A 25,850-nucleotide genomic window follows, 5' to 3' on the forward strand; every position below is an offset into this window, starting at 1 on the left:
CGTTTAGGTTAGACCTATCCTATAAATCACAGTTAAGCGGCCCCTAGACGTTCAATAATATTGTCAATGTAGATTGTTGGTGTGTTAGTTCCACTAGTAATACAGTACACTTAGTTCCACTAGTAATACAGACAGTACTTTTCTTGATAATCAATTAATAATTCTGATAATTGCTAATCAAATGATAGTATCACTAACTCTTGAAATAGTTATTTTTCGAACCGCGTGCCTACACTTTTGAGTCATGCCCTACCCGCAAAACCACCAAGCTCTCGCCCAGCGACTTCTTCCGCTGCTGAAGAATCCGTCGACATCCACGGAATCCAAGTAATTATCATCATTTCGCCTGGACACCCGGAAAATGAAAGGCGACTTGTGGCGCTGTTTACGCAGCGTTTTTGTCCTTGAGATGTCATTTTTGTTGCAATTGTCGTTGTTTCGATCGAATCGATGTGACGCGAAGGGGTTGCTGTGCAATGAAGGACGGCTTACGGCGACATCCACACAGGATGTCCGGTTCAAATGCATACACGTACGATAGTTTGATTACTAAACTATTTATGACAAAAATTACCGCAAACAAATTATTTCACAATTACCAAAATCCATCACATTGCAAACTAAGCTGACCCAAATCTATCTTCTATAAAGAAAGTCCTGACTCACTCACTAATCAACGCCCAGGCTAAACCCTTGGACCTAGAACGCTGAAATTTTGCAGAGAAGTTTCCTTTGTGTGATCTATACAAAGAATAAGAAAGGATATTTCGAAATGCAACCTCTAAGGGGGTGAAAAGGGGTTGCAACGTTTGTATGAGGAATATTTTATTTGTGGTCGGATTTGCTTGAAACTTGGTCTTAATGCTCTTTGATATAATTAATCAAACACCTATTTCGGCGTTTTAAAAAATTCAACCCCTAAGGGGGTGAAAAGGGATTTTGAAATCTAAGATGGCGACATGACATAAAATTAAAACTCTATAGGGGTGAATGGGGGGTTAAAAGGTTTTATGGAGAAACAATATCAATTTGCGAGGGCATTAAACAGTTTCCTGTGCGAGTGAAGCCGCGGGCAAAAGCTAGTGTCCAAAAAGACCGGACTGTTTGTTCACTTCACCGCTAGAAAATTGATTAGATGTTATGTTTCTTAATGCAAATTCGTTCACCGAGCAATTAGGATACGGAGAATCCTCGAATCAGGGTGATTCAAGGAGAAACAAAAGTATGACGTTGCGTCAAATTCGTTTTGGGCAATCGGCCGGCCCATAGAAAACAGAGAAAGAAAAAGGGACAGAGAGGGAGAGAATTCAAAGGAGAAGCTGGAAAGACGGGATTCAAAGCAAAGGCGCCGCTCGGTGGGTACACCTGCATCTGAGAGACGCAGTGGTGTTGATAATCCGCCTTATCCTAAAACAGGATCGGCTGCGAGATTCCGTGGGCGTGTCGGGACATCTTAGACCTGGCCCACAACCGCATCTTCCTTACATTTCACTGAGCTCGGTATCCTTCGATTCTCCCTCATGCCTCCTCCCCCTTTCCTCTCCCTGTCCCGCTTTGCATTACTTTCATTGTCAACGTATACTTTACAGAATGCTAAATTGATTACGCCCCGTATCTACATACATCAGTGTCACATGTCAGCGTCGGAACATTGTTATGGCTCGTCATCACGAATGTTAACAATTTTGGAGAGAGAGAGAGACCACACAAATCAAAAACATTAATATCTGTAGGCCCTACTAGCCATGCGTACCACTAACCCTCTCGCGAAGCGAGCGAGCAACAACAACCCTCTAGTTTATATGTATAATCAAAGATCAGCTCATGTTATTAGTTTTCTCCATTGTTGAAGACATAGAGTTTCAGCAGCAAACTCTGGGTGCACTTTGTGACCCAAGATGTTTCTCTTCAAAATAAAAATGTTTTTTTCAAGTATAATTTTGTTTTGAATATAATAGATTCTGTCTTGTATAGATTGCAAATTGTATATTCCTTATATTTTCATATTTTACAATTTTCTATTTTATGCATCGTAAATATGAAAGTAAACGAGGAACTATAGTGACATCAAATATTGTGGCGATGGCACAGAACCCCGAGGAGTTCTTCAGTGCAAGATCGGCCAGGGAGAGGTGTCGAAAATGTAAAAATTGCGAATTCGAGTCGTGTGTTTATGCTCGTAGGAATGCTTATAAAGACGCAGACTTTCGTCCCGGCTGTCGTTCACCGTGGTTGGTCATCGAACCCGCGACAAATTCAAAATAAACGGTCAAGGAACCCAACATGACTGCTGATAGCCAGTGTATACCTGTAACTCTTTGAACTTTTCGAAACTGCAGTACAAAGTAATATGGAGTGGAGCAAAATGGTGGAGAATCATACAAAATGATACAAGATAATAATACGATGAAATGGTATAATATAAAAATACGAAATCATACGAAATACTGGAAACTGGCATAAAATAATACAAAATAACTGCAAAGTGATACAACATGGTATAGAATAATACAAAGTAACGCGAAATGAAACAAAATTATATAGAATCATGCAAAATGAGGAACAACAAAACAAAATATAAAATTGGACCACAAAAAATAAAATATAAAATTAAGAGGTGCAACAAAATAAAATAGAACATGCAAGCACAAAAAAATAAAATATAAACTTGAGAAACAACAAATTGAAGCACAGATAATGATATTATGCAATCGAGATACATCGCAAAATACAAAATTGAAGCACAAAAAATAAAATATAAAATTGTGATACAAAAAAGTGAAATGCAATATTAAAACACAAGAGGATAGAATGTAAGATTAAACCATCAAAAAGTAAAATTCACGGATAGATAAAATATAGAATTGAAATACGAATAAAAAGGTGGCAGTCATGTAGTAAAAATAAGATGGCGAGAGAGAGAGAGAGAGTATCGCTAACACAAAATGATCGGGCGAAATAAGAGTCTGTAGAAATGTACGACTGGAAGAACAAGGAATCCGAGTTCCTTTCATCCGTGATTGCGGCACAGAGACCCCGCGATTCACCGTATTCTTTCAATCGGGAGGCGAGCCAGAGGTTTTATCCGCGACGTTTCCGTTCTTTGCAAAATCTAGAAATCCCGGACCGAAAAATCGAGCCGTGTCTCACGCGTCTATGAATGAACGCCATTTGCATAAAGCGTTCGTATGGAAATTAGGCTGTTGGACAAGCGAAACCTGTTCCGAATGCCCCGTAAAATTGATCTCTAACGAAAAATTACAGCTGCACAATTTTTCGCAAAAATAACTTGATACATTTCATTTGCATATTCTCAATGAATTCCTTCCCTTAAGTTCACGCAGGAAGCGCGCATTACAAATTGAATTTTGCATTTTTTCTGATCAAGATTTGTTTTAAGATCAAAATTTTGGCTGCCAAATTTTCGCGATTTTTAGATTGAAAAGCTCTATGAATTGTAAAAAATCACATAAACATTTTAAAATATAGATTTACAGTGACGTTAAATGACCAGAAATATTAGCGTCTTCTCGAATGTTTCTCTTCGGATCATTAAACCATCCCCGTCAGCCAACAATCGATCGATCGTCAACAATAAAGAGCAAACTGGTTCCAGGTAGCGCAGCCATCACACAGCCCGACATTTTCCTGCGTTTCTCAGCGGCCGACGCAGCCTGACGACAGTCCAATTTCCTCGCAGATCACGAGCCGCTGATTACCATCTCATTCTCTTTCCGCAATCGCGCCGGTAATTAACAGGCGGTCCGGCGTAGGTGGCCGGGGCGTAACGGTAACGACAAAAAGTCGTTGAGACACAAGGAGGAGGGGGGGAGGGCGGGTGAACGAGCGGAGAGTGAAGAGACTCTGGCCGAGGTTCTTGCGTGTCAAACGGTAAGGCGACCCGTGGAGCGGCTTCGAAAACATCTTACGAAGCTACCGGCTCGATTTTCCCACGACTCCTCCCACGGTTCCGTGAAGAATCTTTCCGAGGTCCTTCTTTGCCTTTTAACCCCCCTCAGCCCCCTCGCCTCATCCCCATCCGCTGATCGTATTGACCGACTCTTCGGAGCAGCTCACTCGGTCATGTAACGGGGTCCGCCAAGGAAAACGCACTCGAATTCCCTTTGATTCGCTCGGGCACAATGACGGGGTCGACGTACAATGACCATGCGAGGGTAAGGATGCGTGCTTTTCAGAGGCACTCGGTCGCCTCGGACTACCTGCAACCGCCCGCCGCCGCCCCCACCCTCGGCCTAGGGTCCCTCTAGCCGGATGGAAGCGGGGAAAGCGCCGAGGAAGCAAAAGAAGTCGCTCCTCGGTGCGGATATGAGGAGAGCGGGGCCAGAGACGAGTGCCGGTAGTTAGCCCCCAGGTGGGGGAAGACCCGATGCACACGGGGACACAGCTCGAAACGCGACCAGGACCCTGTATGCCTGCCATCATAAAGCAGAGGTTGCGTATTCGGTCGGGGCTACACGTTGGCTCGCGCTTCATCCCCTTCGAGATTTTCTCACGAAAGAGGAGGAGCGCGGTGGTCGACTTTGTCCCGGGGATACGAAAAACGATCCTCCCGTGGACCGCGATCTTTCTTCCTTTTTTTAACCGCCTCTCCTATTTCTTCAAGGAGTCAGCAGCGAAACGGGACACGGATACTGCGATGAGGGAAGGTGTGGGGAGATGCGACACGACCGGCTGTTGTAGTGGGCCGACTGGTCGGTGGTGGATGTAAACAAACTGGAAGGACACCTTGGATCGCGAAAAGTATAGTTTTACAATAATGTTTAACCGGTTGGTTTTGTACAATGGGGCTGTTCGTTTGGTTGGATAGTCTGGTAAACTTTGGTCTACAAAATTTAAGTCTGGTTTAGGTCTCCCCACACCAGTTCCCATCCCATATCCATAGCCAATCAGTAATTGAAACAAAAATCCTCGCGGCATTCTAACCACCTGTAGACAGTCATCAGAATTGGGGTTAGCAGGGAAGACCTAACATCGTCGACAACATGGGTAGTAAACCCCACATTAAACCCGTTACTATAACAGCGCCAACATAACCAATCGCTAATTAAAACAATAATTCCAACGGTCTAACTACCTAGAAACAGTCATTAGAATTGGGGTTAGCAGGGAAGACCTAACATCGTTGACAATTCGAGGCTAGTTCGGGTCACGTGCCAGTCTATCGAGAGAGAGAGAGGGGGGCTGAGCACGAAAATCAAATTACCAGAGCCGCGAGACCCGTGTCGTCCTATTAGTATTTACGAAGAAAATGTCAGGCCGATAAGCAATTCGCCGGATTCGCGGCGGTTCTACCGCACCTTCTCAGCTCCCGCTTCTTGCGTCGCTTACGTTACTTACATCGCTTACATAATAAGCGATGAACTCTCGGCTGGCTGTTCGCTTCGCCCTTCCCTGGCTGCCCCTTCCTTTTCCCGACCGTTTTCTCGCGGCCGCGGCGCATGATCGCATCGCGATGGAGGAGGTGCGATCGTGCCTTCTTCATCGGGCCCCGTATGCAGGGAAAAAGAAAACGGGCCTCCTCGTAACGGGAGGGGGCAGAGAACGGAGATAATGCCAGAGTTGCTTCGTTTCGACAGCATCATGTTCCTTTTGGCCGCTTGGATAAGCTTACAGCATGCGAGAATTTACTTGGATTTGGATATTTTGGGTCTGCTATTTTTGGTTTGGGGCCAGACAAGGGTGTAACTTGCCCTGTGGGGCAACAGCTAGCCCCTATGCACTTCAGAGTAGAACATGTCTGGGATAAAGATGGTATGAAAGTCCTGGGGACTCTTAGGGGATGTTAGAATGCCCTATGAGCTAACTAGGTTGGTTTGGAGACCAATGCATCCTCATTAGAGAATGATCTTGTTGGTTTATTTGAAATAGTATAATCGATAAAACAAAAATGAATTTGTTTATTACAATTGAACACTACTTTATAAGTTACTTTTGTTTCATGTTTACTTTCTTTCTGGTATTCATTGTGTCACGACGTCGTTCCTTGAGCATAAAAATAAATGATAGTTTATTAGTTATAAACGAGGTTCAGTTTATTTATCCCATATTTCCAATAGATCTTTGAAGAATATAGGAGTTTGAGAATTATATACTATAGGATTTGACAAAAACAGTCATTAATTTGAACCAGATTTTTAGGAAATATTGAGGTTTGATCAGCCTCAGCCATAGATTGCGTAACACAAGATGGCAATTCTTTGAGAAATCGTAATCTCCAATATCTCCCCTAATTTCTTCAAAATTTGAATTACATGTTCTTGTTTACAATATTTATTTATTCAATTTTCAAGTTTCAATACTTCTGAAGCATTTTGAGAACTTACCCAATCATATCAAAAGATAATCAGCATGTGTCAGAAACTTTCTGAAATCAACGGAACCATCTCCAAGCGACCAGGTTACAAAGAAATTTCATATGTATCAATCACAGTTCGAACAACTCTCAGGATTAAGTACGCCACGAATTGCGCAATTCTGTTCTCCTAGTTCGTGCAACAAACATAACCTACATCTGTTCTGAACTAACTCATCTGTGTTCGGATAAACGCTCACCGATTTTGGACAAAATCGAAAATCCTGATTGGCGCGAGAACATTTGAAAATAATCGAGAAACAATAGAAGAGAAGAAAATAATACCTGAAGGATAACGACTGCAACGCAACATCCTTTCTCTTCTTTCTTTGAGCGGACGAACCCGGTGAAAGACGCGAGTGAACCTTTAGGCGGTTGATCCTCCTTGTAGATTATTTCATAAGCGTTCCCGATACGGAAAAGTTCATCCGCTCTTACTGAGTGCAACGAGTTCGAGTCGTTGCGCAAGCGAGTCGACGAGGATTGCCTCGCTTGCTCGCGAAGCAAGCGTGCTTGTCTGCAAACGAGCATCCGTATTCAAATACCCTGACACGAATCTATAAGTAAACTCGCTCTTTCAGAAGCCGCGTGCGCTTCTCCTAAACCTTCGAAATTCGAAAAAACGTCGCCTCGTCGAACGGACTTTCGAGTTTCGTGGAAGAGCTTTTGGCTACTGGACGCGTGCTGCCCTCTCGCGAGATTTTACTTGTACAGAAATTGCTCGCCAATTGTAATCTGGTCGCGCGGTTTTTGAATCGTTCTTGGTTTGAGGAGGTTCTTTCCTCTTTTTCTTTTGCATATGTTTCTTATCTTTATCGTATTTTAGGGCCTTTTGGAATTGTTGCGAAATAGTAGAGTATAATGCAGTTCTATTACTAGACTGCGGATCTTTATGGAAAATAAAAATTTACTTCGTCACTTACAAGATGTAGGAATCATATAAAAATTTCTTCCTCTCTTTAACAATTGTAATCAATTACAAATAACATATGGATGTCCTTAAATCGTCTTAATGTTTTTACCGTTTTAATAAAACCCGCAGTCTAGCTATTACAGTGGATCACAGTAATATTATAATATATATATATTATAATACAATAATTATATAATATATATAACTTGGTTTTAACATCGGACTATACGACTTGTATCCTTTTGCAAAGTTAAAACAATGAGTTTACAACAAGACGTGTGAAAAAATGTTTTTAACACATGAAATAAACTTAATTCAAGCTATTTTTTTTACAACAGATTCACATAAATAGCCTTTCTTGATTCTGGGTACTCACACTTAAGTGCCTGCATGAAAATACATACAGTATTATATTATTAATATCTTTTCAATAGGCAAAAATGGGCAAACGGGGTTTGTTTCATAACTTTAAGGATACTTTAAGAATAACATTTATCCTAGTTTCGTTCAGGCATAATCAGGCAAACTTATTAAATTTTGCATCGGAAACTTACTTTTTTTATTCAAAATCGAGTTAATACGGTGGTCAATTAATAAACTTAAAATAAAAAAGATTAATTAAATAAAAAAAATATTAAACATTTTTTATCGATACAATGTACAAAGAGCTATATAAGCAAATTTTTTTATAAAATTATTTGAAATTTGAAAAATATTATGAAATTAAAGGGAGATAAGCGTTAACGACAATACTTAAATACAAATATCAACTTATACTGAATCAATTTTAACTCATTTTACTTGTTTGTCATAAACTTTAGGGTATTGTTAAAGACGTGAAATAATTGATTTCACATTTAAACAAAAGTTAAAAATCGATTTTTGTCCGGTTTTCGCCCACTGTGTGGCGGTAAAAGGTTCAAGTTTTAAATGGTTTCCTACTGTATTCGATAAAAAGGAACTTTCTAAAAATATATCTGATAAAATATTTTTAAAAAACACATTATTGGAACATATAATAACGCCACGCTGTCGAAACATGTTCTTCGAAACGGTTTAGTGTCCTATCCACGAGAAAAATCACGAAACTATTGTCCAAATCAAATAAACGCAATAAAATCTGACAAATCATGAAAATATTTGGCACAGTCATCCTGTACGACTATTCGGCCGTTCAGGAATGTGAACAGCCACGTTTGCTCGCGCGCGCACACACCTTTTCCGGGATAATGTGAAGAGCGGCGAGCCCTTTGGGAATAATTCTTCCGCGTACGCGAGGCCGCGGAAAAGAAAACCCGATCACGTAGGTGTGCGCATGGGCGTGAGTATGCTCGCGACAACGTGTCCCGTTTTTGAAATCGCCTGTACGTGATCGAGGTAGATCCGCTTGGATTTCTCAGGACGACTACGATTAGCAATCGGCTGTACAGAGGACTCTGCCAAAGATTACCAACGAGTTACAACCCAATACACTTGTCGGTTTTTAAAATTTTACATCGGTCGCCGGGCGAATGCTAATCGGCCACCCGGGTTTACATAACGGCCCGCGCTGTAACCCGCGAAAGCTAATCAAATTTCTTCCGCTTGTTATACTATCAGTACAGTCCGATTTAAAACCAGGGCCCCAACCGGTCACCAATTGTTCTGTTTTTATTTTCCCGTGTTCCGTGAATTTCACTTTTTTTTGGCTGGGTCCGGTTAAAGGAATCTTTTTCTATGGACATTTTTGGAATTTTACTAGAGTTCAAATTAAGGTGCCTTTTGAGGATGTCTTCTAATTATTCGTTTTAAAATTTCTATGTAATTTAGTAACTTTCAAGATAAATGCAATGCAAAGGAGAAAGAATTTTTGAGGCAAAATGCTCGGTGCCCACGCCGAATTATGTGCAACTGTCATGGCGCGACGCGGCGTCTCGTCGGTGGCAACACTTCGGCCACGCAACCCGCCGGTTTATATAATAAAAGAACCAGCCAGTTCGCAGCCGTGTCGCGAATTACCGGTATGTGAACTCTATCGTTACGCAAGCATTATCCACCGCATTATTCTGGGTTAAATAATATTATCTCACGAAGAAAGCGTGGTAGTCGCACTCGCGTGCATTAAACACAAACGCGGTTTCGGCGCCTCTGGTTGTCACCGTTTAATTCGATTAATCGCTTTATTAATGCCGGTTCGGCCATTTTGTTCGGTTCCGTAAATGGCTTTATAACTGGTCGTAAAGGTGTTAACGAGCCTTAGGATGCTTTTGTAGTGGCATAACCGCCCCGGTGTCTCTACTAAACCTTCTTTTTTCTCTCCGTTACATAAAGCACTTTTGTTTTATTAATTTCTCAGTAATTTCTTCATTTTTCTGGAAGCCGACGGAATTATGTAACGTCGCGATTATTATAATCTGTCCAGACATGTCTTAAGATTCTTCGTTGGCCCCGGCGTTGTCCTCCATTTTCGTTTCGCAAAGGGAAACGACTACAATTACACGAACGCGATCGCTTTCACCGAAAGATGTTCCCCGAGGCGAAATTCGGGACCGATACAAAGATGTTTATGTCGAAGTTGTATGCTTTTCATTGATGATGACAGTCATTAAAGGACCGGTGATCGAACAGCTGTACGGAAACTGTGAAATGTTTGGGAACAACCTTGTAGCCACCATTTGTTAGATCGTCTGAACACGTCTTTATCGAACGTTTTGCAACGGACATTATACTATTAATGAACGACAAACATACAGTACTGCGAAATTAAGGCCACTCTGCTTGGGAACGATCAGTCAATTTGCAAACTAAATTTTACATCGTCCTTTTTGAAACGCCCTCTGTGAAACTGTGAAACGTTGCGAGACAATTGTAGAAAATGGGGGTGACTGTATCAAATTTGAAGTGAAACACGTATTCGCCAACAGTACGGTTCCCCCGCACCCCTAGATGCGGGCCAATCTGGCACGGGCAGAGTCGCTATTCCCCCACGCTTCCGCCAACAGACCAGACTGATCTGGTACTGGGAGAGAGAGGGTAACTTTCTCCCCTCAATTTGTACTACCTCCCCTCATCTGGCGAGTATAAACAAGGAAGGCCCCAGCCAGTACAGCCTCGCAGGGACAACAGTATTTTTTTATCCATAAATGTCCCAAATGTCTGGCCGGTAAGTGTCCCAGAACTATCCCCACTACTGCGAGGTGTACCCTGGTGTACCCCCATAAGGGGCCAAGAAGCTCGAGAGGCCTCGGTTGTTGGTGAAAGTTCCATAAAAAAAATAATGAAAAATAAAGAAGTTTGTTATCGGATTAGTTATGTTTACACCTCTCCAGCTCGGCTGTCCTTCCCTACGTTCGGCAAAAGTCAAAGAATAGTATACCTGGCGTATAAGTGTCCCTGGGCAGACCCGTGTTGGGGACTTTATTGATAAAATACTGTACTTCCCTTACAGTACCCCTCGCTCGATTAGCACACACCGAAGTGTGTCAGGGACCACCACGGGAGGTTGAGCGTAGAGGATTTTAGGACCAGTGGCGCACCCAGGGGGCCAAGCCCCCCCCCCCCAAGGAAAAATGTTTAGCTTTCAAAATTAAAATCGCGGAATAGCCCCTGACAGATAGGGGGCTGGACACCTAGGGCTGGGTTCAACTCGCCCCCCCCCCCGGATTGCATCCTGGGTGCGCCACTGTTTAGGACTATGACCACCACCACTGTGGTAAACATGTTAGTGGATCACAGTCACCACTAGCAATCCCATATTCCCTAAGTCCCCAAGTTCTTTGGTCTTTGCTTCCCCTCTTCTCCTTCTCTGTCTATCTATTTTCTTATTTTGTCAATTTTCCTATTGTTTCTATAACTCTTTGTCCCCACGATCAGTTAATATCATAATTAATATTGTTACCATTTTCGACGTCCCGAAATGATTAAAAGACAAAAATACACTTTCACCTAATTTCTGCTAAACAACGTTATGCGCAGCCATCCGCAGTGTAATCGTAATGATGAAAATGGGTTAAGCGTTGACCAAGATGGCGTCGACGCGGAGTAATGGTCGGTCACCGAGGATTCCTATGGCGGCGCGAAGAGGACGATCGAGGCGAAAGAGAAGCGGGGTTACGTAAGACGGTGGATCTCGCGTTTCTCGTCGACCTTTAGGGCCGAATCGCGAATCACGAGCCACGAGGAATCACGAGGACTCACGAAAGAGAAGTCATGAGCGGCGAGGAGTCACGTTAGCGATGCAACGGCACGACGACGACGTTCTCTAACTTTCCTCGTTGCTGCTCGATGAGAGGCGTGTGCGCTTTCCGGAATACCAATGCTGCATAGAAGACCGAGCGTCGCACTCTGCATAGCATTGTTTCTCCTCTCGATGTCCCTTTGAACCGTCCCGGTCGCCATCTTGTTCTTCCGATTCGGCACCCCCGTCCGGCATCTTCGATCTTCATCCCTTCCGGTCATTCTGACCACCGACACTTTAGCTACCGGCAATTTTCGGCTGTTTAGAGCCAGACTAGATAGAACAGACTCTAAACTCTAAACTAATATAACTTACAACTTGATCTCGTACATCAGATTGCAAGTCTAGCAGTATCTTTCCTCACGAACGGAATACAGTTGGGTTTATGCCGAAGTCCTCAAAATGGCAGATTCGTGAAGTTTATCCTAGAAAAAGATTCTAAAACGTTGTTTATTTCTACGAACGCAAACATTTGATTATCGTAAATTGTTTGGCTCGCTTAACGGAATGTCACTTGTTTCTCGTCGAGCCTGGCAACATGGCGAATTTGCATTACCTTAATAGCGCAAGATTGTTTCTAAAGAGATCACCATGGAATATGCAAGACTTATATCATAAGTGGTAACACGTTGCAAAATTCGAAGTGATGACGCGATACAGATTTTTCAAATCGCAAGTGACGCAAAAGTCGCGTTGGGTTTAATTAGGTTCCGAGGACGTTTCGGCACGAATGCGGAGGATTCGCGGATGCATTCTAACGGTGATTGCATCGAGAATTGTCGAAAGATGCGACGGGAGCTGAAAAGATGAGAGAAAGTGAATCCGAGCGTCTCTGGGTGTTGCGTCAACGTAATTGCAGATGCGGTTGAGAGAGCTCCTCGCGAACAAGTGTTGCATCAGCGATATAGACGCTGCGAATCGGAAATGACGCTGCACTGAAAGTTGCTAATCGAAAACCCTTTTCCAAATGGCCACTCGAATATGGGTTATTCCACGTGAAACAATCTTTCCGCGGGAAAAATTCGTAAAATCTACATATATACGAATCCACGGTACCATTCCTTTTGCCATTTCCATTGCAGCCAGTATAGACGGCTCCATTTTGACTCGGTGTTTTAGGAAAATCCGCAATTTGACGAATTTCAAAAAGAACCTAATTGCAGTCTATTTACGAAGACGAGCACTACCGGACGATTTTCAGAAATGTTTTTACTGCCCCTAATGTTAACAAAGTAGGTGAACAATCTTCGAATCGAAAAAGCAATATGGCGACTTGGGCAGTTCGAAGAGATTATAAGAATCAATTTTATGCAGAATGTGATTGTTCCACTTTGATCTTCTTCGTTTATTTCAGATGTTTGCGCGAGATTTTATGTCAATTTTCTAAATGAGAACCGCGAACCTCATCGACGAGGTTCGCGATCACCATGAGTATTTATACTGCTCTGTGTAAGTGTGTTCCCTTTGCGTTCGATAGGATCTTTCACAATCGACCTCGGTCCGCCATCGAACGGTGAAGAAGTGCCGCATATACATTATTTATAAACGGAATGAACAACAGAGCTCTTACGGCATCTGCTTGACTACATTATTTTATTACGTTCGTACTGAAAGTCGCGCTATGGTCATATATTATTGAAGGGGCCTGGGTAAAATATTATAAAATAATATTATAAATTAAATATATATATTATAGTAACTTTTTCGAACTCAGCTATGCTTAGACCTTTGCTGTCGTACATGGCCCCTCTCTTTCATTTTAGAACCGGCTACAAAATGATATACAGTAAGGAGCAAAACTGAACCAAAAACCAAAAGTTTTGTCTAAATCATTACTTATTGTTAGGAATATAGAAGAATAACAAAAAATCAACATTATAATTATTTTTATCATAGTTAGAAGTAACTTAAGAAATTTTTGAACAAGTTTTGTTATTCTTTTATATTCCCAGCAATAAATAATGATTTATAGAAAACTTGTGGTTCTTGGTTCAATTTTGCTCCGTACTGTACATTCTCATTGATAATTCTATTAACTAATTTATAACAAAGAAGAAACACCAGAATTTTACTGGCGTAACTTTTAATTGTTGGTGCTGATTATACAGGGTGTCCCGAATTTAAATGGCAAAACTTCAGGAGCGTGTAGTGGACCGAAAAACTAAGACAAAAAGTATTTAGAGATTTGCTCGTTTTTGCTTCGTTTTAGAGAAAATCGCAAAAAAAGAAACAAAACAAGTGTTCATTTTTGTACTTATGTATCTACATTTTATTTACGTCATCATCTATTTAATGCAGATATTGTTAAAAATGTTGCCCTCTTGCAGCAATGCAAGCATTACATCTAGCACTGACTTGATAAATTGCAGCTAAACATTGTTCTGGTGATATTTGGTGCACTGCATCTATGATTCGGTCTCTTAATTGCTCTCTTGACTTGATTGCCACCGAATAAACTTTCTGCTTCTGTTAGCGTCTGTAAACTTTGCAATGTTTAGCTGCAGTTTATCAAGTCAGTGCTAGATGTAATGCTTGCATTGCTGCAAGGGGGCAACATTTTGAACAATATCTACATTAAATAGATGATGACGTAGATAAAATGTAAATAAATAAGTACAAAAATGTAAACTTGTTTTGTTTCTTTTTTTTTGTGATTTTCTCCAAAATGAAGCAAAAACGAGCAAATCTCTAAAAGACTTTTTGTCTTAGTTTTTTCGGTCTACTACACGCTCCTGAAGTTTTGCCATTTGAATTCGAGACAGCCTGTATATTTTTCTAATAGTAGGTGCCATGAACGCATAAAATCCGCTAGCGATAGTGTACGTGTTATTGTTATTGTAATACGTGGTCATACGTGTCATTTAAAGTCCGGCCGATGGTTAAAGCGTCGCATAACAGGGTCCGGGAGCGTAAGAATGTCAGACGGGCATGTTGCCCCGTAGAAACGTAGTACACATGCCGGATGGGTCCGTCTCGTGTTCCAGGTATTATAATAACGATGCTCACGTGTCGGGACTGGCGATTCGGGCTTCGCCCACCTTCGGGCCACCGGGTTTTGCCCCTTCCCCGTGCACCTGCTCCATGGGAACGTTGACTTCGAGGCGTGGCGCCGGAACTCGAGGAACGTCCTAGCCCGGCAACCTCCTCGGAAATCGCGTCTGTCGACCGCGTTCCAACAGCGACCGCCCTTGCCGTCGACCGCGCCGATAGTGTCTCCTGCCTCGGTACCCTAACTGCTGTTAGTATCTCCGTAACTGTCGTATCGTCGGGTCTGCCGAGCGACAGTTCTAGAAGTGCTACATTCTTTGTAATGTGCCGATCGTAGAAGAGGATAGCGATAGGAAAAGAAAGAAGTGCCGAGCTTCTCTTTCTTCCCCGTTCGTCGTCCTCTTTCACGCTAGAAATTGAAACCCTTATGACTAGACTGCGGATCTTTATGCATTTATAATATCTCGAAATATGCAAAATATACATATGCAAGATGTATGCTAAATATATGAATGCATGTACGGATCTGTAAAATAGTAATTATTTTATTGTTTTATTGATTATAATTTAAATTACAATATACAACAGTAGCTTTTTCTATGTATAGTGTTGATTGTAAATTGATGCCTCTTGTCTGTTAAAAAATTAATTTATACGCTGAGAAAGAGCGTTCTACATCACATGATGTTACAGAGGCATATTTAAATTTACCCCGATGATGTGCCAGAACCTCGTTTTAATACAGATTCCATTTTATGTGTAACCTTCTCCATAATCACCGGGTATAATTTTTAAATTTTCTATAATCGTAGTTACCAAATCTATACATAGATTCCGTTACAGGTGTAATCCTATTGTTTCCAATTTCTTCATGGCTTTAGGTAACATTTGGAAATTGCTCTGAATAAATGTTAAATTTTGTTTGTAAATGCTTACATCGCAATGCTTCTTTCGCCGATTTAATTGACCAAGCCTCCTTTTCATCGAACGATTCTACGACGTCTTTTATTCCTTCTAAATGCGTTGCATAAAAAAACGCTGCTTCCAATCAGGTTCCCCATCTTGTTATTACGGGTTCTGGTGGCAATGGCATATTTTGTAATTTATTTTAAAAATACTTTTTTAACAGTAGATACTAATTTATTAACGGAAGGGAATTGCAGTCGCACTTCCTCAGCAATTCGGTTTAGTCCATGTACCAAACAAGTTATGTGCAAGAAATTTGGAGGAAATATTTTCAAATGCTTCCCACCTTTCAACATATATGTACGTCACTGCATCTCTGACGAGCAATAGTACTTTATCTTCGTCTCAACTTGGTCATAATACTCTCATTGCTGAATTCACAAATCGAGCAATAGTTGCATAATTTGTTTCTGTTAATTGTGGATCGTAGCTGCTCAATCTTTTAGGCACATCTATCTTATTTATTCTGGCGTAGCATTAAATAGTCGAATATTTATGCAAAATTTATGCAAGAAATATGCACTTATGCAAAACATATACAATATGCAAAATACGTAAAATAAAAATTATATTTTTAAAATCCTCTAATGACAAAACAAATTTCTGTTTAGGTCCCAGTTTTTTATCTATTTTTGATAAAAATATACATTTGCATAAACATCCGCAGTCTACTTATGACACAAGTAACTATGATCGTAACCAGAGTTGGGCAGTCATTAATTACATGAGTATTTAATTACATCTTCAATTACATGTAATTGTAATTGGTAATTGCAATTACCAATTACCAATTACAATTTTGGCTTAACCTTAAATTACAGGTAATTGTAATTTTATTTCTGCAATTTCAAATTACAGTAATTGGCAAGTAATTGTAATTGTAATTGAAATTACATTTTGCCCAACTCTGATCGTAACAATATCGTGTTTGGAGCCATTTTAATTATAGAAACGAGTCGAATACGATAGTAAAAGTTTCATTGATGAAAAACCAAAAATAAGAAGATATCTCAGTTGCCAATAACCAAGAGCATGCATCTTAAAATTTCTACAGATAATTGATAAGAGCAAAACGAAACATTTTCAATATGTAGAAACTCTTTTACAAAATAAGTGCGTTTTTCACAATATAGGAAGAATACAGGAAGGATTCTAAAATACACGAATTAGAGTATCTAAGTATCTAAAAAGAATTTTTTACGTGAAGGTCCAGTTTCGGGCGAAAAACAATCCTGCCACCCCAAGCGTCCGTAGCGCGCGAAATTCGAAATCTTGATACACGCGGCGTCCTCCCTCTCATTGCGCCGATAACCATCCACTCCAACATTCAAACTTCTACTAATCCGCAATACTTCTACTATTCAATTCCGCATACAATTCGAAAGAAAAATTCAACTTCATTAATACTAGTTGATTAACTGTTAGAAAATTAAAGTGCAAACTGAACGCCACCTGCACAGTCCCACTTGCAAGTAGGGTCAATAACCCAAGAACTAACAAACCTCCCCCAAGACTCAGCATCCCTCAATTTCCCTAACATTCGTCTATTACCCTCATTAATCCTTCCAATAATTTTCAAAGAATCTCAGCACAGAAATTTCCAAAACTAGTGATATTAGCAGCTTGTAACAGACAAGGTAGAGAAGCAAAGCTCCCAATAGGTCGAACCGGGTCCAAGTATCGAACACCGAACCCGCTGACAATGGAGCCGCTGACTATTGATCGGTCGGCGGCGTCGCGCCAGCGCAAAGCAGTCCACTGATCGCACAAATCAGTAGCAAACTACCTTCATTCAGGTTCTGCTGTGCTCTGTCAAACAACATTCCCTCTCCGCTGGCTATTTCGACACTGTCAAAGTGTCGTCGCGCGTGGCTAACATGTCCGGTGGTATGTGTGCATGATTTTCTTACTATTTCTCATCTTTCCTCCGGTTAAAGAGTCATTTGAACGAAGGGGGCAGAAATCTATGTGAGGAAGGTGGGGGAAAGTTGACAGAGAAGATGTTGGAAGTTTGTAACAATGTTAATTTGCTCAAAAGATAGGGACTACATTGGATTCGCAACCCTGCCGGAGCAGGTGCACAGAAAGTCGGTTAAAAGAGGGTTCGAGTTCACCCTGATGGTACTGGGAGAGAGCGGTCTTGGAAAGTCTACGCTGATAAACAGCCTCTTTTTAGGGGATCTATATAAGGACCGCCGCATTCTTGAAGCTGGAGGTCAGTGGATGATATTTCTAATTAGGTGGAAGGATCCTGGGATCCTTGATTTGTATGTAATGGTTTGTAGAGCGCATTGAGAAGACCACAACGATAGAGAAGAAGACGATGGACATAGAGGAACGTGGTGTCAGGCTGCGTCTGACTATCGTTGACACTCCAGGTACCTCTTTAGTGTGTTTCATGTTGATTACAATTTTCTTTCGATATAAGACATTATTCTTAAGTGGACCGAGAGCAGCACATCTTTTACAACTTCATGAAACTACACTCCTCAAAAGAATTAAGGGATCAATTGAAAAAACAAAAGAAGTACCTTGAAGAGAAAGAAACGCTCTTTCTATTGCTTTTTTGCACAAGATTTTACGATAATTTTTTCGCTTTCTGGAGCCAGTTAAAGTTAAAAAGCCGATATTTACTTCAATGTTGAATAACTCGAAAAAAAAGATCGCACAATACTCAACAACCACACAATTTACACAGGAAAGACAGCACTTCCAAATGATATTAACGCGATTTATCAAAAAAATTAGTTGCTCCCCGTGTGATGTTCCAAAGTTGTACAAAATTTTTGTTAACCGTCAATGTTGTGTTCATCACGCTATAACTTTGTAAAAAACCAACATAGCAACAATTTGAAACAGAGCATCTGAAACTTTCAGGCTTTCAAACCATTGTTTAACGATATCGATACGGCAATTTTTGACGGAGTTATGATCGTGTAAAGTGCGAGCAATTTTTCGGGTTCGCACAAGTGAACCCTTAATTATTTTGAGGAGTGTACAATAGATAGAAATATGTTTGGTCCCTGTGCCTTGCAATTAGTGCAAACAATTATTTTGCATAGAGACCGGTAGTTTAATAATTAGTGAATATGAAATGAAAAATTATAGGGTTCGGTGACGCAGTAAATTGCGAAGACACCTGGAAAGCATGCTCGGCATACATCGACGAGCAGTTCCGACAATACTTCACTGACGAGAGTGGTCTAAACAGGAAGAACATCCAGGACAACAGGGTGCACTGTTGTTTGTACTTCATTCCTCCCTATGGTCACGGGTATGGTTCAATTTCTAGCTAGACCTTGCGTTAGATGGAGGACACAGTATGCTGACGTAGAATCTCATCTTCTTGCGTTATTGTCAAATCAAATTCCACAATTCACGAAAGTCCACACTCTAAGGGTACGTGTCCATCTGAGAGTTCCTGTCGATAGTTGCTCTCGAGAGTACTCTCAATTTATGTGTCCATTTGCGAGTACTTCATTTTTCGCTCTCGGAGATTGACGTGACAGTCAACTCTCGGAAAGCCCTCTCAGGTAAGTATATGGCCGTTTGAATTTCGTGCGTGTAGCTCTCAGATGACTCTCGAGAGTAACTCGCGAGTTTAAACTCTCAGATGGACACGTACCTTAACGCAGGGGTTGATTCATCACAGTATGTACTTCGATATAAGACGATGGTTGGGGACGGCTTTGGACGTACTACAGATGAGAGGATACCTATTCGGCTTGATATATAGTTCCCAAGTGGATAGACAGTTTATGGGTCCCATAATGTTGACCGGCAGACCATAAAGTGGCCGACTAACTTCAAAAGAAGAAGAGGGGATAGTGATTTTCGTATTGCGAAGAAAGCATCGTCGTCTTATATTGACAAACAACTGTAGTAGTCACTGGCAACATATTTACTTCCTTTTGGTCGTGCATCTTTTTCTAGACTCAGGCAACTGGATTTGGAGGTGTTGAGGAGGTTACACCGCAAGGTGAATGTGGTCCCAGTGATCGCCAAAGCTGACACATTGACAACGTACGAGGTGAAAAAGCTGAAAGAGCGGATCCTGGCTGACATTGAGGAAAATGACATTCAGGTAGTGTTGTAGGCTACAAGCGTGCTGATCAATCATTCTTAATGATCTATGAACTAACTGGTGATTTAGTGAATTCAGTGTAGTCCAGTCAATAAATGCTCATAAGGGGGGTGTAGAGGGAAATGGAAGGAACAGAATTTTTAACTTTGGGACATTGTTTGCACTCGTTAGGAGGTAAAGGTAGAAGGTCCCCTTTTTCGGTTTTCCGCTTATATCTCGGAAACTAAGCGTCCTAGCGATAAAACCATTTCATACAAAATTAAAGCTGAGACAAAATGTGCCATAAGATTGATATCATTCAGTTTTTCGCTATCTCGCATAGTTTCCGAGATATCCGCGCTCAAAGTTCACTAATTGTGAAAAAGAAATTTTTGCCTCACGTTTCTTGCCTTATTTGACTAGCTAACTCTTCAGCACAATTAGTGAACTTTGAGCGCGGATGTCTCGGAAACTATGCGAGATAGCGAAAAACTGAATCGAATCAATCTTGTGGCACATTTTATCAGCTTTAATTTTGTATGGAATGGTCTTATCGCTAGGACGCATAGTTTCCGAGATATAAGCGGAAAACCGAAAAAGGGAACCTTCTACATGGCCCCCTGCACCCCGAAGTTTGAGCGCGGATATCTCGGAAACTATGCGAGATAGCGAAAAACTGAATCGAATCAATCTTGTGGCACATTTTGTCACCTTTAATTTTGTATGGAATGGTCTTATCGCTAGGACGCATAGTTTCCGAGATATAAGCGGAAAACCGAAAAAGGTTAAAAATTGTGTTCCTTCCGTTTCCCTCTACAACATTTCGTTGACTGGACTAGTGAATCAATATAATTTTACAAGCATAGGAAGGTTGATTAGTGTGTTTGATCGTCTACGAGCCGATAAATAGTCATTTGTTTTTCTTTCTTTAATGACATTGATGATAAGATTGAAAAAGTGGGGGAGGTAGAACAAAAGCTGAAACGCGAAAGGACGATGCTTTGCACGTAGATATATCAGTTTCCGGACTGTGACAGCGACGAGGACGAGGAGTTCAAGCAACAGGATAAAGAACTCAAGGCGTGCGTTCCTTTCGCTGTTGTTGGCAGTTCCACAGTGCTAGAGGTTGCTGGAAAGAAAGTCAGAGGGCGACAATACCCTTGGGGAGTGGTAGAAGGTAACTATACTTTCCTATATTTAACAACTCTTATTTTGAACAATTTCGTGCAAAGTTATTTTCTTATGGGATTTAATGAAAATGGAATTAGATAAATCTCTCTAGGTATTTTTTGTTTAGTACATGTACTTTCTTAAAAAATTTATCAATTTCAATTTTTTACTAATTCTTGTATGTAGTAGAGTTTTCTGATGATATTATAAAAATTAAATCGAACTGTGTGGTTTTATCAAACTTTGTATTTCATAATTTCTTGAACATATAAAAACTAAATTAAACTATTCGTTTCTACCGAATTTAATACGTATTCGATTGAATAAAAATAAGTTCGAGTTGTCTGACAAGTGGATTGACTAAATTGAACATAAAATATCATTTTTGTAAAAATCGACTTACGTTCTGCTTTTGGGACGACCACAGTGGAGAACCCGAAGCACAGTGATTTCGTGAAACTCAGAACAATGCTCATATCCACGCACATGCAGGATCTGAAAGACGTAACACAGGACGTGCATTACGAGAATTTCCGGGCGCAATGCATTTCCCAAATTTCACAGCAAGCGATTCGGGAACGGAGGTATTTACGCATGTAAATAAGTATTGCATTTCAGTAGGTATACTTTTCTCTAGATGTATGTGTGCGTATCTATCTATTTCTGTCTCCCTTTCAAACGATCTTCCCTTTCACCTGCAGCCTCTAATCAGGCGAGTCAGGGAAGATAAACAAAGTACTACCATGCTTCCTTTGACTCGACTTGTTGGACGGACCACAAATCATAACTTACAAAAATGGCAACATTAAATTTAACCTTTGAAAAAGGTTCAAAACTGAACCGAAACGTTAGGAAAGCACAAAAGTTTTTTGCAAAATTGCTAGATTTATTAATTGATCGAAACGGTAGCGCCGAAAGCATCATTAAATTAAATAATAAATTCAATTTAAAAAACACGAATTTTTAATTCAAAGAAAAATAAATAACTATACATATATCATATAATAATTTTTTAATTAAAAAATAAAAATTTTTTATGAGAATTTGTATTTGCAATTCAAAAGAAAAATTTTGAATTTGACATTTCAAGAAAAACAAAAATTTGTGTATTGTAAACCTGTTTTATTTAAACATTTTAATGTGAATTTCGGAAGAAATAATAATTTTGAGTCCGATATCTTTTAATGTTGCAAGTTTTGTACAGTTTATAATTAAACATCGAATTTCTGAAATAATAAACCGAACATTAATATATTATAACCAAATGTAAAACGCAATCTTTGTTTAAAAAATCGAAAGCGAATTTAAATGAGTTTAATAATATTTGTTATTTTTGTCTAATATTGGAAAACATATTCGATGACTCCATAGGCGGGGAAATTCAAATGTAGTAATGAAGAACAGATGCAGCGAGCTAATTCGAAAGTAGTGGCCAGTGCACAAAATAAAAGAAGCGAGAAAATTTAAAAAATAATATTTTTGATCTTCTGATACTTTATTATAGACTCAATGTGCTCGTTTGAATTATTGTTGCATTGGGAATATAGTTAAAAGAACGTGTACACTAATTGCATTTTTACTGGATGGTAAAGTATTGTCAAAGTAGTGCACTACTTATTGGTACTTGATAAATGTGAACCGAGGAGACTGAAAATGTAGTTAAATCATCAGCTTGACTTCATTTATTCTATTCACAGCAAATTGAAGAGAGACTCGGGCCCCCATTTCGAAAATACTATATCTGACACAGACCGATTACTATTGCAAAAGGACCAAGAGGTGAGTACTATAGCCGAACTACAAGTTTCTGTCTCCAGTTTTGTCAGTGTTGACAGAGATAGATCATACCCACTTTTAGCATGGAACGAAACATATACAGTAAATCCTCTATAAACGAAAAAAGGCCATACACGATAAACGCAAAAAAATATCCCCTCCACTGTAGTAATCTGATCTCGACTCGGGTATATCGGTGTGAACCACTACTAATGCGACGCGGAGAGTCGCATACCAATATAAAATCTTTTTAATTATTACTTATTTTTTTATGAAACTTCCACACTTCCACCACTTACACTCCTCAAAAGAATTAAGGGATCACTTGTGCGAACCCGAAAAATTGTTCCCACTTTACGTGATAATAACTTCGACAAAAATTGCTGTATCGATATCGTTAAACAATGGTTTGAAAGCCTGAAACCTCTAGTTTCAGACGCTCTGTTTCAAATTGTTGCTATGTTGGTTTTTTATAAAGTTATAGCGAGATGAAGACAACATTGACGGTTAACAAAAATTTTGTGAAACTTTGGAACATCGCACGGGGAGAAACAAATTTTTTTGATAAATCGCGTTAATATCATTTGGAAGGGCTATCTTTCCTGTGTAAATTGTGTGGTTTCTGAATAATGTGCGATTTTTTTTATTCGAGTTATTCAACATTGAAGTAAATATGGGCTTTTTCACTTTAACTGGCTCCAGAAAGCGATAAAATTATCGTAGAATCTTGTGCAAAAAAGCAATAGAAAGAGCGTTTCTTTCTCTTCAAGGTACTTCTTTTGTTTTTTCAATTTCATTAACATTTCGATATACCAGGTGTTTCTGAAAATGTCCTTAAAAAATGCACAATTTCCATTTTTCCTTTAACTCGCTGTATCTCGGCGAGAAATGATCGTAATACCATGATCCGAACGTCAGATTGAAGCAGAGGTTCTGCCGATTCGATTGAGTACCCCATGAACTCGCTGCGACAATTTTTTACCTATGGCAGCTGTGTTTGAATTTGAACATGCTATATATCATTTCCCGTAGATTTTTTCACGCTGATTTCAAATCTGGTCTCAAAATTTGGCTACCACCTCAGAATTTTGCAAGAAATCGATTTGAAACTGAAGGTTTCAGGCTTCCAAACCATTGTTTAACGATATCGATACGGCAATTTTTTACGGAGTTATGATCACGTAAAGTGGGACCAATTTTCCAGGTTCGCCCAAGTGATCCCTTAATTCTTTTGAGGAGTGTATTTGTGGCATTTTTCTGATTAGAATAAGACCAAACACGATTTAATTTCAACTGTATTTAGTGGTTTAATTGACTATGGACGTTTCGGGCGCAAGAAAGGACAGAGTATGGGAAAGAAAGAGACGCGGAAAGCCGCAGTCGCATCCGCCGCGCGCGGTCTCTCTTTACACGCGCTGTCTTTATCTACGTTCGGTTCAGCCTTTGAAGCTATAAAAAAAATAGTATCCGTCTACGAAAAATGCAAACGTACCTCCCCGAGGTTTTGGCGTTTATAGAGGATTTACTGTACCCACTTTTAACTTTAACATGCTAGATATGGGTATAAGTTCTGTTTCATGCTAAAAATGGGGATGTTCTGTATTTGTCTATGCTAACGAAGGCGGTGGCAGAAAAGAGTAGGATTAATATATGAGGTAGAGTATATATCTGCGATATGTTTTGCAGATTCGAAGAATGCAGGACATCTTGGCACAAATGCAAGAGAAACTGAAGGCGAACGGTCAAGTTGGACCCGGTATCGGTCTCAGAGGACGTGTAGGCAGTCTAGGGAACGATCTGGATGCCACCGATGTCGAGAAGAAACGCAACAGTATTATAGACGTTTGAATGCGCTCAAACACCCCTATAAGTTTTATAGGTTGTCTCGAGACCATAGAATTCGTGTGCAGCGTTTCTATAAACGGGCCCAATTCGGGTCTATGTCAGGTCCTTATCAGAGGAATACGCACAAGACCGATGAGCTGCGCGTTCGGTAAAGAGAAGTCGAGGAGCTTCTGCAAAACTCACAACCTGTGAGGGTGTACAGTAATGCTTTAAAAATTACGTTTCCCATACGACACTTAAAACCTTACTGTTCTCTCTTTTATCTTACAAATTTTTTCATAATTCATGCTGGAAATTTTGGAAATTTGATAGAATTTTTATTATAAATATTGTTAATTATACATATATATATATATAAATATAGTATTTATTTATTGAATATATAATGTTGACTATCATAATTGAAATCTTATTTTGTTGCGAGGAGAACAGCAGGGTTAAAAATTGTTATTTTCGTCAAATATTTGTAAAACATTTAGGACAACAAACTAGACATGTTTTCAACAATATTGATCTCATTTTTATAAAAAAAAAAATAGGTCGTAATTATCAATTCGCTGATGAAAGTTGTAGGAAGGATAGATCGGTAATGGTAATACTGTAATATATTACTTTCATGATTTTTGAGGCATTACAACAGGCATGGGGCAACGAAATTTTACCTGGGAGCATCCTGAATTGTCACTAGTGACAATTCCACGAAGTGAACAGCGTGTCAGAGTTGCAAAATCCGACAATGATGGTTACAAAATTATTTATCTTGCTCTCTGTCTATGTAGAACGCTGTGAGGGGCGTCGGTTTAGCTACTCCCTCCATATCGAGTGCTCTGAGGAACGTGGCTTCATTGCTCCGACCGTACAGGGTGCTATAATGGGCGTGATTCTGCTGCTTCTTCCAAATAGAGTGCTCAAATGGGTGTAGCTTTACGAATCCTCCCTCTTAAAATGCTTTGAGGGGTCTGGTTCTATTTCTCCCAGTATATACACAATACTCCGAACAACGTACTTTCGGCACTCTGTCCGTGCAGAGTGCTATGAGGAACTTGAACTTGCTCCTCCCTACGTATAAAGTGCTCTAAGGGGCGTGGTTTCGGCAGAGTGCTTTGAGGAGCTTGAACTTGCTCCTCCCTACATATAAAGTGCTCTAAGGGGCGTAGTTTCGGCACTCTGCCCATGTAGAGTTCATTGAGGGGCTTGAACTTGCTCCTACCTACGTATAAAGTGCTCTAAGGGGCGTAGTTTCGGCACTCTGCCCATGCAGAGTTCATAGAGAGGGGCTTGATCTTGCTCCTGCCTCCAAATAAAGTGCTCTAAGAGGCGTGGTTTCGCTGCTCCTGAGGACAATACGTACCCATGCCTGCATCACAGTATTAATACTCGGAACTTACGCGGCGTTTCCACTTTTATATGCATGAATATGTCCTTATCTCGAACAGTATTTGATATCGCTACCACGCACTCACACGAACGATGAACTGTATTATATATATATAATAAATTCGGACAGAGTTATTGCGACAAGAATAAAAGGGTACCACTG

The 25,850-nt window shown here is 40.2% G+C and overlaps 2 protein-coding genes across 8 annotated transcripts in view; one reads left to right on the forward strand and one right to left on the reverse strand.

The window, feature by feature from the left end:
* Positions 1-17,504, reverse strand: part of LOC143218028 (uncharacterized) — an 85,436-nt gene extending 67,932 nt beyond the window's left edge. For 4 of the 5 annotated variants that reach the window (XM_076442905.1, XM_076442907.1, XM_076442906.1 and 1 more), the window contains exons 1-3: positions 14,509-17,504; positions 11,818-11,927; positions 6,659-11,743 (exon numbers count right to left, since the gene is read on the reverse strand). In XM_076442905.1, coding sequence (XP_076299020.1) covers positions 6,659-6,904 — 246 coding nt within the window. In that variant the 5' untranslated portion in view covers positions 6,905-11,743; positions 11,818-11,927; positions 14,509-17,504. Of the gene's footprint in view, positions 1-6,658; positions 11,744-11,817; positions 11,928-14,508 lie in introns of those variants that run through there. The other variant, XM_076442910.1, reaches the window with a different exon arrangement.
* Positions 16,952-25,846, forward strand: Septin4 (septin 4). 3 transcript variants are annotated; one of them, XM_076442856.1, is made up of 9 exons: positions 16,952-17,343; positions 17,499-17,671; positions 17,742-17,834; positions 18,565-18,730; positions 19,390-19,540; positions 20,531-20,696; positions 21,117-21,285; positions 22,387-22,468; positions 24,152-25,846. In XM_076442856.1, exons 2-9 carry the CDS (start codon positions 17,575-17,577, stop codon positions 24,311-24,313), a joined length of 1,086 nt encoding a protein of 361 aa, XP_076298971.1. In that variant the 5' UTR covers positions 16,952-17,343; positions 17,499-17,574; the 3' UTR covers positions 24,314-25,846. The 3 variants fall into 3 exon arrangements, with proteins under 3 accessions (XP_076298971.1, XP_076298969.1, XP_076298970.1); XM_076442854.1 differs by having other exon boundaries at positions 16,953-17,343; positions 17,495-17,671; XM_076442855.1 differs by having other exon boundaries at positions 16,955-17,343; positions 17,495-17,671; positions 21,117-21,273; positions 24,152-25,843.
* The last annotated feature ends 4 nt before the right edge of the window (positions 25,847-25,850 follow it).

This window comes from Lasioglossum baleicum, chromosome 18, assembly GCF_051020765.1.
Source record: "Lasioglossum baleicum chromosome 18, iyLasBale1, whole genome shotgun sequence".
Taxonomy (NCBI): domain Eukaryota; kingdom Metazoa; phylum Arthropoda; class Insecta; order Hymenoptera; family Halictidae; genus Lasioglossum; species Lasioglossum baleicum.

Coding starts and splice junctions, on each gene's coding strand:
- Septin4 (XM_076442854.1), top strand. Junction 18,731..19,389: donor ATTCCTCCCTATGGTCACGG/GTATGGTTCAAT, acceptor ATCTTTTTCTAG/ACTCAGGCAACTGGATTTGG. Junction 21,286..22,386: donor GAACGGAGGTATTTACGCAT/GTAAATAAGTAT, acceptor TTCTATTCACAG/CAAATTGAAGAGAGACTCGG.